This window comes from Setaria viridis, chromosome 9, assembly GCF_005286985.2.
Source record: "Setaria viridis chromosome 9, Setaria_viridis_v4.0, whole genome shotgun sequence".
Classification (NCBI taxonomy): Eukaryota; Viridiplantae; Streptophyta; class Magnoliopsida; order Poales; family Poaceae; genus Setaria; species Setaria viridis.
In genome coordinates, this window is record NC_048271.2 from 46,951,340 (window position 1) to 46,964,792 (window position 13,453).

The following is a 13,453-nucleotide window of genomic DNA, read 5'->3' on the forward strand; positions in this document are numbered from 1 at the left end:
TCCTCTTACAACAAATCAGCCATTTCAGCTTTTCAGCCGGCTTATAAGCTGAAGCGAACAGACCCATTTTTACAGATGTGTCTCGGTGGTTGTCAAGAAAATATTAGCAACTGCAAAATTTTCAAGCGCAACGTTGTTTCGTATATCAATTTAGTTACAGAAGGTAAGTCAAGAAGCATGATACTTTTGCAGATGTCTCTGGCTATCAAGAAAACATTAGCAATTGCAAAAAATTCAAGTACATCGGAGGATAGCTATGTAGTAAGGTGAACAGAAGCTGGATCTTGCATTTTTCACAAGAGCTTTATACTGCAGCATTGCCATCTGCGATGCCACAGCCCACAGCTTGCTTAAAAAGCAATTTCTCCCCAGACAGTTATACTAAACCTATGTATATCTATATATCTATAACAAGTTAACTGCCAACCTTTGGGCATAACACAAGACCAGTCACTCAAACAACACGTTCTGCTGTCCAAAGACATGAAAAAGGCGCAAAGGTTCCTATTTCTATTTACAAGCTGTAGTTTATTCATTACTGCAGTGAAAAAACTCACACGGCAGAGCCCTAAGTTTAGTTATTCGCCACTCTGAAGAGAAACAGAGCACTATAGAACCCTAAGCTTGGTAAGGAAGGCCGCACAAAAGTCCAGGAAGAGGAGCTGAGGTCCAGTAACTCTCTGCATATCGAGGAGGTATTTCTCATCCCTCGTCTTGTAAAGCTGATGAAGAAGAAAACAATGTCAGCAGGCAGCAGATGCATCACCAAAGAGCGTATTATAATAAGAGAACAAAATGTGGCATTTCAAGTGAATTAATAGGCTGCTGGTCCAAGATAGGTGTAATATATGGGCATATGGTAGACTGGTGCACAAAATGAAAGTTTGTTTGATCAGAATGGCACCAGGGATACTTGTTAGAAATAGCAGACTCATGTGCTGAACGTTTACAGGCTGGAAACACAACAATATGTATTAGAAATTCCTTTTTTAGAAAACAAGGAAAGAACTAAGGTGGCTTGAAAACACATAGTTTTACTTGTTGCTAATGATGATTCAAAACACATGATTGAAAAAAATTTGAGAATCCATTGCTCTGTCCACACTCCAACAATGATTCAAACACATGATTGAACAAGTCAGCAAGACCGGGTTAAAAACACACAATTTATTGAACAAAGTCCAGTTAGTGTAACAAGCTACTACATACCTGGATTTCAAATTTGATCACAGCAGGTAGCCTTCCATTTGCATCATCATTATCCATGATGGTAGAGTCACCAAGAAAGCTGTTACTGGAATCTAACATATCATGGGCTTCTGAAAACTCCGGACACCATCTGCATTTCATGTTGTAGTGTCCATTCTTCTTCCAGCTGACATTTAATTCTTGAAGTGCTTTTAGGACCTCAATCATTATTTCACGTGGGTGGGCCCGAGACTGTTGGTTAAATGATACATTAATACAAGTGCTAGGTTGTACAAAGCAAAGCAAAATGAACTGCATGCAAGACCTGAAGTCCAAGTGCCCATTTTCTTTCAACTGGATAATGTGTCCGCAGGCCGTTGCTATGAGGATCTGTGCTTCCTGGAACATAATTCCTCACACCAGAACTAGTTGATTCGGATGATGCCAGCTGATTTAAATTCCTATCCTGGAGAAGCAACCATTCAGGCATTCGACATTCAATAGCGCTAAAATCGTCAATAAATCAAATAAATCCCCGCTATCTATTTTGTTTAATGACCCCAGATGTAATCATGTAAATGTGTACTGACCATTGATTCTTGATAATCTGCCCCAAGATAGCCACTGGTTGCTTTAAACCGATTGTCCAATAGTAAATAATATGCAACTGTTGCCTGGAAATTTTGCAAATATCAGTAGCCAACTCACTAAAATGAAACATAAGGCTCACATTGCAAGCCCATACCTCATTTTGAAGTCTGCTGCACAGTGATTCGCACACATGGTCCTTGTTAAATCCCATATTAACAACATCTCGAAGTGTATCCTCATCAATCTTCAGAAAATGACCGTTGTAGGAAAATGTTACAGCATTGTCAGGAGAAGAATGATAGGGACTAGTTACTGTAAAGTCAATTAAACAGAAATGCCTTAATATCCCTCAACATGCATTAAAAAGTGACACTGCAAGAAAAATTTAGTGTGTACCACTTATGCACTCAATAGAATATACATGTTGGTGGTTGGTGCTACAGTACAAACTACTTGCAGTAAGGAATTACTCTGAGATATAACTTCTGACTATTGATCTATACAATATTATGTTCACAAGATACTACATATGCTTATAAAAATATTTTTTGCGCAAAAACTATAGTAGATGATTTTCTGATATGAACAGTCTTCAATACGTTTTCTTACGTATTAGTGGACAAAATTAGAAACATTTGAATACAATCATACAATAGCGGCATAACCACTTAAATGTGAAAGAGGATATACCATTTTGGCTTGCTGCGTCGTGTCTGGTGGAGGCACTGCCAAGTAACGAGGAAGGCGATTCTGGAACCATTGATGCTCCCGAATTTCACGAATTGTGATTCTCTTCATAGGCTCAACAACGAGCATTCTTGGGATCAAATCCCTAGCTAAAGCAGACAAATGACTTGGAAGAGTGTAGATACCTCCCTGAAACACGTAAAACCAGGGGGAGGGGGATCAATCTCCAAAAAAAACAAGAAGAAAAGAAAATCTACTTGTTGCAAGGTAGTAGTCCATGTAAGTTCTTTCTCACCTTAATCTTTTTGAACAGGTTGGGAATATTCTCATCATCAAATGGAAGAGTTCCACAAAGAAGTGCATAAAGGATCACTCCACAACTCCATACATCAACCTCAGGTCCAGCATATAATTTACCAGATATTACCTGCAAAGATACCCATATGTATCATAAAACATGGTGTGCAAAAAAGCAGGAAAATAGATCAACAAATTACTGTGATAAGCATAAAATACCTCAGGAGCAGCGTAGTTTGGACTCCCACAGCTAGTCTTCAAAAAATGACCATCATGCATGACATTGCTCAAGCCAAAGTCCGCAAGTTTTACATTATACTTTGAGTCAAGTAACAAGTTTTCTGGCTTTAGGTCACGATGGACAACCATGTTTCTATGGCAGTATTCCACACCAGATATGATCTGTTAAGTGCACATGGAAAAAAACTAATAAGAAAAAACTTGAAAATACAAATAAAAAAGCTAGAATATTCTAACCGGCATATCCTCCCACAGGATGATGTAACGTTTCAGTCATAATTCAAAATTATGATACTAAGATAATCAAGAGTTCAGGAAAAGGCGTTAACTGATTGAATAGAGTACCTCACCCTAAAGACAAAGCAATTACCTCACCAGTCTTGCAAGTCAACATGGTAACAGGTCAGAAGCTAAAAAAAAGGCAAGGCAAACTAATCCAAATAATTATGGTTTATTAAACCTTTCTTTTTTCTCTTTGGATCATAACCAAATCAAAATGAGGCCCACATTAAATGCAACAGAAACAAATGAGGAAATGGATGGAGTGTCCATAAATATTCAATTTCCACTGATGCAAAATAACAAGGGAAAACCCTTTTAACGATAAATACCTACTGTGATGCAAAAAAAACATGTCACTACAAGCAAATAAATAAGCGAAGGACAAATACCTGCTGGAAGATACGACGAGCTTCATCTTCCTGTAATCTGCCTTTCTCAACAATGTAATCAAACAGCTCACCATACTTACAATATTCCATCACAACATATATATCTGTAGGTGTGTAAATGACCTCATAAAGCCGGATGATATGGGGGTGAATGAACAACTTCAATATCTTGATTTCTCTCTTTGCTGAAAACAGGATACATGGGGAGTCTTAATAGTATCAAATTAACTCCAGCTTTTAGTTTCAAAGCACTATCCAAAGCTGAACTTTGCTCCTAGAGAAGCTATCAGCAAAATAATGGGGTATCAACTGTATAAGGAAGCATACCTTTCTCCTCCATTTCCATATTTTTCATTTGGCGGCAGTTAATGATCTTTATAGCAACCCTATGTCCTGTAAGCTTATGCTCTGCGATCTTCACTTTTCCAAATGTACCAATACCTAATGTTCTTCCCAGGTTGTAGTTTCTTAATGCATCAGAATGCCCACCCCCTCTAGCACTTCCATCCATTTTCACTCTGCCATTAAAAAAACGAAGAGATTTTATGTTTGCTATATATCAATTAGCACAACTATAAGTTTGTATTTAATAGGATCCTTGCCCGGCACAAATACAAATCACACTCAGTGCAGTCTGTATTTCTATTGGTCCCCACAACATAAATTACTGTACTTTGTTATGTACGTAAATGCTCAAAAGTATTTTATTTAACGGTAAAGCAAATACCATCAAGTGGTTGCACCATCCTGTCCTCCCTTTAACCAAACCCTAACCATAAGTCATCCCCAAAGCCTTCTAGGCCATCCTCTCCCGGAATGGAATCCCAGATTACTGCCACAACCTTTACAGTGCCTGGCCACTTGATCTTGTCCATGGATGGTGTTGCACCCGTAGGTCGTGCAAAAATAGATTACTATTTACTACAACTAGGACTCGCTTGACAGCGGAAAGAAATGAACAACAAATGGAATCCTGGTGGTTTAAAAGCTGAAAAGAACCCTAAACATCACAACTGATGAACAACCAGCGGCATCATACCCTGTTCACCCCGTAGACAACGATCAATAAATGTCAGCACCTAATTGGCATAATGGCATGGCTAACTAGTGTCAAGATACCGAGCCTAGAATCCGCACACCAAACACAGCCCAAGTAACCAATCAGCTACGACACACAACACAGGCAGCTTGTGCACCAGTCCCATCCATAAAAGAAATAGCCGGGATATAAATCGGAATCCCTCACCCAGCGAGATCTCAGCTCAGAAGCTAAAACCGAGGAAAAGTGAGATCGACTGACAGAACAATCGATAGACAAGCTATCCAAGCAATCGATCGAGGATTCGAGGTTGACCTTGTAGCAAGCGGGCGAGAGATCAGCCCGGGAGGATCTGAGAGAGCGAAACTGGAGTAGACGACATCCTTGCAGACTAGGCGTTGCGTCCGAGGAGACCCGCCGCCGCCTTGCTCTAGCAGCCCATCAAATCCCCGAAACCACAAGCGCCGCTCAATTCCCCCCACCTCATCTACTCTTCCGAGTCCACGAAACTCCTCGCCCTCCCCCAAGGGAATGCGACAGCAAGCCCCCCTTGATCCGCAGCTCAAACCCACCCCCAGCACCCAGCGGCCCACTCCCGAACCCGAAGAGGAATCGAAGCAGGAGAGCTTGCAGACACCAGCAGGAAATCCACGAGCACAGCCAGCAGCGCGCTTACCTTACCTCACCAGGCTCGCCGGCCACCCGACGGGGGGTCAACCTTCCTGCGCGCGGGCGGGCGAGAGTGGGAGGAGAGACGGGGAGAGCACCCACGAGCCGAGAGCGGAGGGAGGTTTTGGGGGTTGGGCGTATGGGGGGGACTGCCGGCCTCGGTCCGATTCCGGGGGGCGGAGGCTTTATCCCGGTGTTAGCTTAGTTTAATCGCCCGCTCGGCCGGTTTTAGGGCGATGCGAGAGGAGGGGGGCGGCGTTACCGGGGGAACGGAACGATCATCGTCGCGCTGACGTGGCGGCGCGCTCGGTCGGTCGCGCCCGGGTTTTGGCAGTTTGGCTGCTTCTGGCTTTCCCGGTTTCCCCCGTCTCCTCTTTGGCTCCCCTCGAATTTTTTTGTTTTCTTTTCTCGTGCGCGTGCGTCCGTCTGGTGGAGGGATGGCGTGGGCCGTGGGACGGACGGCCGGACGGCTGGGGGGCTGGGCGCCATTTGTCGGGGGGTGCTTTTGGTCGCCGGCGGGGGTGGGGGAGCTGACACGGCGCTGATGCGGTGCGGCGTCGGAGCCTCGGAGAGGGTTGGTTGTTTCCGACGAGGAGGACGGCGTGTGGATCGTTTGCGCTTGCGCCGTGCCCCCGTGCGCCCGTGCGCGTGTATGTTGGATGGCTTGGCTTCCCCGGTTTGTTAACCCACGTTGCCTTGCGCTGGCGCACTTGCACAGCGGCGCAGTTGGCTGCTGCTGTGCCGTGGACTTGTGGTCATCGCGCCCGCCGGAGGAGACGTGGGGTTATCAAAGTATTTTAACCTCGCGTCAGTGACGTGAGATTGGGTAGGCTAGAGATGTGCTCATTTTGTGGCCATATCACGTTGCTGACAGGCTTTAAATAATACGGTGACATGAGTGTTCCAAGCTGGGAGATGACAGTTCTGGAAGGGATTAGTAGACACATTGAGTATGGTTTGACGCTGATGTAGTACTAGTTTATTATAGGCTACCCGTTCTTGTTTTCAAAAAAAAAAAGGCTACCCCTTCTTGGTGTACTTTGGTAGTGTGCACGGAACAATTCTGTAGCAAGTGGGGGTGTGCCAGGACCAGGAGGTTTTTGCAGGTGCAACCATGCGAGTGGAATTTCTCTTTTCTTAATTTCAAAAAAAAAATCTCTTTTCTGAAGTATAACATCACCTAGTTTTTTTATTTTTTTTCTTTGCTCGACACAACAAAAGCTGATACTTATTCTTTTTAGCAACGAAAAGAAACAATGGTAGCATCTATACGGCTGTTTGCGAATTTGACGTGCCAATCAGAACCACGGACGGTTGGTTAAAAGAAAGGCAGTGAACGAGACGTCTGGCCTCGTTAGTCAAAAGAAGCAGGTGATTGGCTTGGTTGGCGACGGAAGCAACGCATCGAATTTTGGAAGTATCATCGCCGCGAGATCTGCCTCACGGTTCGTCGCTGTCCGTCGCTGTCGCTCACGATCTGTGACTGTCATCTACCCCGCTCCGTATATCGACGGTCCCGCCGCCGTGCCGGCGACGTCTTTGAGGCTGGACACCCGTACACGCGCCCCAAGCTAGCTCCCTTCTGTCTTCACGTGGCGATATTCACCGGCGAACCGCGAGCCGCACGATGCGGCGCTGCCACGTACGCTCTCTGCTTTCCATGTGCCCTCACGGCGGTCCACCGCTAGCGTTCGGTGCAAGACGGCTCGCGTGCGCTCGTCCCGGTCGGGGCTTGGCCTGGCCTCCCCAGCTATTCTGACGGCCGACCTTGACGCGACGCGCGGCCGGATGCGCCCGTAACTTCGGCCGCACGCCCATGGCTGCCGCTCTCTCCATCTCGCGCGCGCGGCAACGGCAGCAGGAAACGAGCGAATTGGCCAGGCCAGGCTCCAAGACGCGAGCCGGCACCCATACCCAAGCACGCGCGGCGACGCTGGCCCGGCACCCGCGCTAGCTGAACACCCGACCCCGGCCGAGCATGGCCACTCGTGTCGGTCCCTGGCTTTTCAGCTTGTCTGACGGCCGACCGGACCTTGACGTGTGATGCGGCCGGATGCGCCCGCAGCTTCTTCCGCACGTCCACGGCCGCCGCTGCCGCTCTCCCCAACTCGCGCGCGCGGCAGGAAACAAGCTAATTGGAGCAACTAGCTGCTAATCTTACCCCAATACCTTTTTTTAGGAAAAAAGAGAGAAAAAATGAACTCCAACAATCCACCTAAATCTTCCCCAATTTTTTAGCAACGCTAAAAAACAGCCTGCCACCGCGTATATTTTAGCGTTGGTGTTCCTCCCCCAATCCTGATTCCCGCACGCCCGCGCGTCCCTTCCGATGGGCCCAATACGATGACGTGGCCTGTGTTTGAAATATTAGGGGTTATTTATTAGCGATCTGCTGTGGACTGATATATTTTTAGGGGAAATTTTTTTTAGGAGAACCCCCATACATAATTTTGGGAAAGAATTTTTTAGTATTCTCTTGGAGTTGCTCTTGGCCAGGCGCCAAGACGCGCGAGCCGGCACCCAAGCACGCGCCGCGAGCCCGCGACGCTGGTCCGGCGCCCGCGCGCGGCGCGGGTGTGTCGCGGAGCGTGTCGATCGTGCGCTGCAACTGCAATGCCAACCGCGCGCTGGGCGGGCGGCGCCGAGCCAGGGGCTGGGGGTTTAGCAGAATCGCAGCAACTTTTGCAGCTTTGCGATTCCCTTCTCATCTGATCGATGCCCCCGCGCAAGCACCAGAAATCGATCCGGTGTCGGAAAACCAACCTTTTCTTTTTATCGAGTCGGAATCGGGACATGGGAAGCAGCCTCTTACAATCTCTGAATGAATCCGTGCCCGCGCCGTGGCAACTGGCAACCTTGGTTTGGTGTTGCCGTCGTCCAACCGCCCACGTACTTCCGCTCTTGCGCCATGCCGGACCCCGTCGTAGCCGCACCCGTCCGATTCCCCGGAGGCCCTACGTGGGTTCTCCTGAACGAACTTTCGTCGATCGGCTACCACCGGAGCTACGCGACCACCGCCACAGGCTTCACGAGCGCCCGGCGCGCCGTGCAGGTGTCCTTCTCCCTCGCCGACCCGCCGGGGGTCTCTCGCTGGCTCGTGCACTGCCCCGGCCTGAACAGACGTGCCTTCAGCGGAAGCCCCGGCCCGAGATCCTCAACGCCGCCGACGGCCTCGTGCTCATGCGCATCGCCTTCTTACGCGGCGACGGTCGGGCGGCGTCCACCGATTACTTCGTCTACAGGACCGGCCCCGGGGAGCCGTCGCTCCACCTGATCCCGGGCCCTGTCCAGAGGTCGCCTCGCCCAAACGGGTCGGCATCCTGCCCGGCGCCGGCGAGCACTACTTCGTGGTCTTCCCTATCCCGCAGTTTAATTAACCTGACACCAAGTACGAGATCGTCGTGTTCTCGTCGGAGACCCAGTCGTGGAGCTCCAAAGTGGCCAGGATCTCCAAGGACCGGGAGACGACCTGCGATGCGGTGGCGACGCATGAGCCTAGCAAGGCCATCGCCGCCGGAGGGAGCTCGCTGGCGTGGGTCGACCTCTGCCGTGGCGTCCTGCAGTGCAACGTGCTCGGCGAGGACCCCGTGCTGCGGCTGCTCCAGTGGCCCGTGGCGCCGCCCCGTGATGAACACCCTCCTCGTCCTTCAGTTCGCATAGACACGCAGTACTCTCCTCTCTCATTTCGGGATGCTACGTTGAGCAATGGCGCGATCAGGTTCGTTGAGAGTCTAACCTTGACGACAATGGTGGTTGGACGGTCACCGTATCGAAGAGGGAGACGGGTTCGAAGTATTGGTGCAAGTGTTTCAAGGCAGATATTGCTAGGATCCTGGCCACGGATTCGAGTTACACTGATCTACTGCGAGTCTGCGACAGGTGTGGGACGACGACGCCACCAAGGGGCTTGATGAACAAGGTGCTCAGTGCTCCCCCCATAGTGAGATTGAGCAACGAGGACGTTGTTTACTTCATGATCAGCCTTGGGCCCGCGAACTCCGAACCATTGATGCTTGCTGTTAACGTCGGAGAGGGGCGACTAGAAGCAGCCGCGCAATCCTGTGTTAAAGGGACTTGCTGTCCATGCACATTCTTCAGGTGCATCGGTACCGATGAGACGAGCGATCCCTTCAGAGCCTTGTGCTGAAGATTCTAGTGTGGCTGCAAAACGAACTTCTTTGCAGCTCGGTGCATTTTCTTTTGTTGTGGAGCATGACGAGATGATGGAAGATGAAAGCATACCTGCTGCTGCTAATGTTATGCCGAGCAACAACCATTTTCGTGGGTCTTAACTTCCGCGAAGAAAAAGAAGAGAAGCAAGCGAGCAAGGAGCACATAGTTCAGATTGGGTCCATGGCAGTCGGAATAACAATCTGAATTATATAATTGGTAACATTATTTATCTGTTGGCGGTTTTTTTTAGCAATGATTTGTTACATCTGTAATGTTTATCATAGTGTCACGCCATGGCGACCACAAGTGATACACGGCGGCAACCACTTCAATACGCATCAAAAGACCATAGAAGTTTAATGACAACAAGTTTTTATGACTAGAGATTGTATCATATAATTTTGTTTGCTTTACACCCCTCAATATGGAGCGAAGACGTCACACATGCTTTTACCTATTGGTCCTTGGCTAACGAAATACTTTTTACCAAATGTTTGCGGAATGCCCAGTACATAATTTCAACGCCAGAGAAAAGAAACTGGAAGCAGTTGAAACTAATCTCTCGAACAAAGATTCTTTCCACGTACCTTCTCCAAGTTCTTTAATGTGGTTCGATCAAATAGCCACAAAGAGTCAACAGTTAGCGCTTAGTGACAACGTTTTGCATTGTAGCACTTTTCAAGTGATAATGACACATATTACAACAAAGTCGATACCACAAAGGTTTCAATGATTCCCACATTAAAGTTAAACAGATAGAGACCACAACTCTGTTATGCTAAGCAAGCATACTAACATACGAAGTAAACGGAAGGGGGAAAAATCCCCAGAGGTCATCTGAGAATGACGACCTTTGTTCACAACATCACGTTCTTGGACTGGTTAAAGAAAACCATACCCGGTGGCAAGCGCACAGATGATCCTATTCCCAGACGGAAGCAAACAAAGAAAGCTCCAGACTAAAAATGAACTACATGTACAAGCACACACTACATGACTCCAGCTCCAGTTGCTAATGCATCTGTAAAGAATGCGAAATTAGTTCCAAGTTGTCATGTTGATAACATCAACTGTTCAGTAGAGACAGATAGGGACTGCTATTCGCATTATACCAGTATCAGCTGCTCTTTTGATTGCATAATGAATAAATGCATCGCCCATAACATAGAAGAAATTTATAAGATCAGTAGCTAAGTACAACAGCTACTGACATGCTTGATACTAGCAAATTGATGTCAAAATTGTAGGGGTTTTCTTTGCGAAAGTCAGAATTGTAGGTTAGTTATAGCTACTTGTGCTCATAAAATCCACTCTTTTTATTTTATCAGTAATTTTGTTTCTTTGAAACATACATTTCCATCCTTACAAAGGTACTTTTAAAAAAGTTGCGTGTATGGGTAGTTGTGCACAGCAGTGTTAAAGTTACAGCTAAATCCATTCAGTAATTCTTTCTGTGTAAAAATAAGTCCAAGTATCCCCTCGAATATAATGAAAGTTACACACCTCAATTGTGAAACAGTCATACTAACACCATCAGCGATAAACACTGGTGCCAGCAACACATCAACAGTAGCTTTGCTATGAACCTAAAAAGAAGAAGCAGGACAAACCTCATAATTGGCAGCAGCATCCACGGGTCCTCTGGACTCAAGCTGATAAACTGCAAGTTGCTCTCTCCATCAGAACATATCTTAACGGCAATGTCAAATGGAAAGTTCTGGACATGTTAACTTACATAAAGCAGGACACTCTGATGCCACATCTTGAATCACTTTGCTCTCATGATCAGGAACTCCAGCAATAGCATTGGGCTTCACATCAGAATGGCTTCCAGATACCATCTGCTTTGAAGATAGGTCTCTAGTGAAAGCAGACTTTTTATAAGAAGGGCAACTAGATGTTAGCCTCTCCGACGACAATGGAGACTTCTTGTCAAAAGAGCTAACAGAAGATAAACGCTTTGAGGATGAACTCCCCATGCCGGGAGACAATTTTTCTGAAAGCTTATCCAATGAGAGGTGTCCAGAAGAAGAATCCATTGCTACTACAGATTCTCTCGGGCTCAATTTTTCAGTGGAGGATCTGCATGCTGGCTGGATTGATTCATTGCTACAAGGAACTTTAATCTCGATGTTCTTCAATAGATCAAAGTTTTCTTCATCGAACTGCTCCACAATCACAGCCTCAGAGTCATCAAACTCAAAACTTTCGTCCAGTTTCCTCTGAAAGTCTGGTTGGTCCATGGCATCCTCATCATGCTTGTCAGCAATGATGACACCCACATCAATAAGATCGTCACCAGAGTCACATTCCAGGCACTCATCTACTTTAAGTGTGGCAGTGTCAGTGTTTTTGTCTACTGCATTTGCTATAGGCGTATCTATCTTCTCACAACCATCAACGTCAAACTTTGGTTGGTTCACTGGCATGCCATGAGCAGTGAGAAGCTCATCAAATAAAGGGGTCAAAGTGCCAGCACTCTCATGGCGCACTGCGTAACTCCGGAGCTCACTTTGGATCCTGTGAATTGGCTGTCCACAAAAAATCAAATGTGTTATTTAAAGGAGCAGTATTGACATCAGGATTAGTACTTAACTATAACATTATACACAGGTGTCAAGCTTCTACGAACTGGCTATACAAGCACAAACCACAAAAAATAAAACATCGCAGTAGTAAAATGGTAATATTTAACATGCATACGCAACCATCACTTAAAATTGCTGCATAGTTTATCTCTCACCTGAGCTTGGCACTCAAACGCAAGGCGAAAGAATGCTGCAGCAACCCAGTGTTTCCCAACAGACTCAGCCAAACGGATCTGGGCTAGCCAGTATGTAGCTGACTCAAGCTGGTCGACCGTGCAACTGCTGCAATTCTGCGCGCTAAAGAAGGGCGTCTCTGCAGCCAAAACGTTTGCTGGCTTCTCTGCGGCTCTCATAGCCACCATCGGCGTGTGCCCAGCCGCGTCGTCAGCATAAGCTTTCGCCTTCTCTCCACTCCTGGGGGCCGCCGCCCCCACTTCAGCCTCCTGGAAGCTCACTCGCTGGCTCCTCTTCTTGGCCTTCGCCTCCAGATCCGCACCCGGGGCGACTTTCTTCAGGGGCTTTGCGGCAAACTTGGACGGCTTCGTCGCCCTGACCGGATTCGGCGGCGACAGCTTCGAAGGCTTCTGCGTTGCTGGTGGCGACAGCTTAGAAGGCTTCTGCACTGCTGGTGGCGATGTTTTCGAAGGTTTGAGCAACGGCGGCGGCGACAGCTTAGAAGGCTTCTTCGGCGGCGGCGGCGATACCTTCGAAGGTTTCTGCAGCGGCGGAGCTGGCTTCTCGACCGGGACGTTGTTGCTCCTGGTGGTACCAAAAGCGCGCCGTGGCGGCCTACAAAAGCACACGAGGCTGACCTCAGCAACGAACCGGAGAGCACACAACAACAAATCTAGAGTGAATCGAGAGACAACGAATCCTTGCCGTGGTTGTGGGGCGGCGGTGGCGTTTCCCGTCGGCGACCTCTTGGCCATCCTCGTCGCGCGCGCTGCGGCAATAGACTTGGGTTTGGGCGCCGCCGCCTTCAACGCCAGCGGCGCGGGAGCGGCAGCCAGCCGGCGCTTCCCTGCGCATCTCGCGAAGTAACTCACCGAATCGAACCGAGAATTAGGGAATGTGACGCTGGACTCTGGGGAGAGAGTTGCCGCTTACCTGGGAAGGGGGTGGGGTGGGGATCCATGGCCTCTGCGAGCGTGCGGTGTCCTTGTGGGAGCGATCGAGGGACGACGAGCTGATGAAACGGCGGCGTCGCGGTCGCGGAGACGTGGGGCGAGTTGAAAGTGGGGAGATGGGGAGTTGCCGTTGGGGTCGGCCGATTGGTGGGTTTGAAATTTTTTGAACCGCCCGCTCCCCCT

The 13,453-nt window shown here is 48.0% G+C and overlaps 2 protein-coding genes across 4 annotated transcripts; both read right to left on the minus strand.

Annotated features, from left to right (window-relative positions):
- Window positions 1–199: 199 nt before the first annotated feature.
- On the minus strand, window positions 200–5,577 carry LOC117841056 (serine/threonine protein kinase OSK3). Of its 3 annotated transcripts, none has more exons than XM_034721625.1 (11): window positions 5,395–5,577; window positions 4,002–4,192; window positions 3,675–3,859; window positions 2,983–3,165; window positions 2,762–2,893; window positions 2,470–2,655; window positions 1,934–2,023; window positions 1,779–1,862; window positions 1,514–1,654; window positions 1,210–1,440; window positions 200–722 (listed from the first exon to the last, which is right to left on the minus strand). In XM_034721625.1, the coding sequence occupies exons 2-11, from the start codon at window positions 4,183–4,185 to the stop codon at window positions 609–611; spliced, it is 1,530 nt and encodes a 509-aa protein (XP_034577516.1). In that variant the 5' UTR covers window positions 4,186–4,192; window positions 5,395–5,577; the 3' UTR covers window positions 200–608. The 3 variants fall into 3 exon arrangements, with proteins under 3 accessions (XP_034577516.1, XP_034577515.1, XP_034577517.1); XM_034721624.2 differs by having other exon boundaries at window positions 5,390–5,568; XM_034721626.2 differs by lacking the exon at window positions 5,395–5,577 and adding an exon at window positions 5,029–5,249.
- Window positions 5,578–10,202: 4,625 nt separating this feature from the next.
- Window positions 10,203–13,451, minus strand: LOC117841055 (uncharacterized). Its single transcript, XM_034721623.2, has 6 exons — window positions 13,251–13,451; window positions 13,023–13,164; window positions 12,299–12,932; window positions 11,291–12,086; window positions 11,166–11,215; window positions 10,203–10,576 (listed from the first exon to the last, which is right to left on the minus strand). The coding sequence occupies exons 1-6, from the start codon at window positions 13,276–13,278 to the stop codon at window positions 10,568–10,570; spliced, it is 1,659 nt and encodes a 552-aa protein (XP_034577514.1). The 5' UTR covers window positions 13,279–13,451; the 3' UTR covers window positions 10,203–10,567.
- Between the last annotated feature and the right edge of the window lie 2 nt (window positions 13,452–13,453).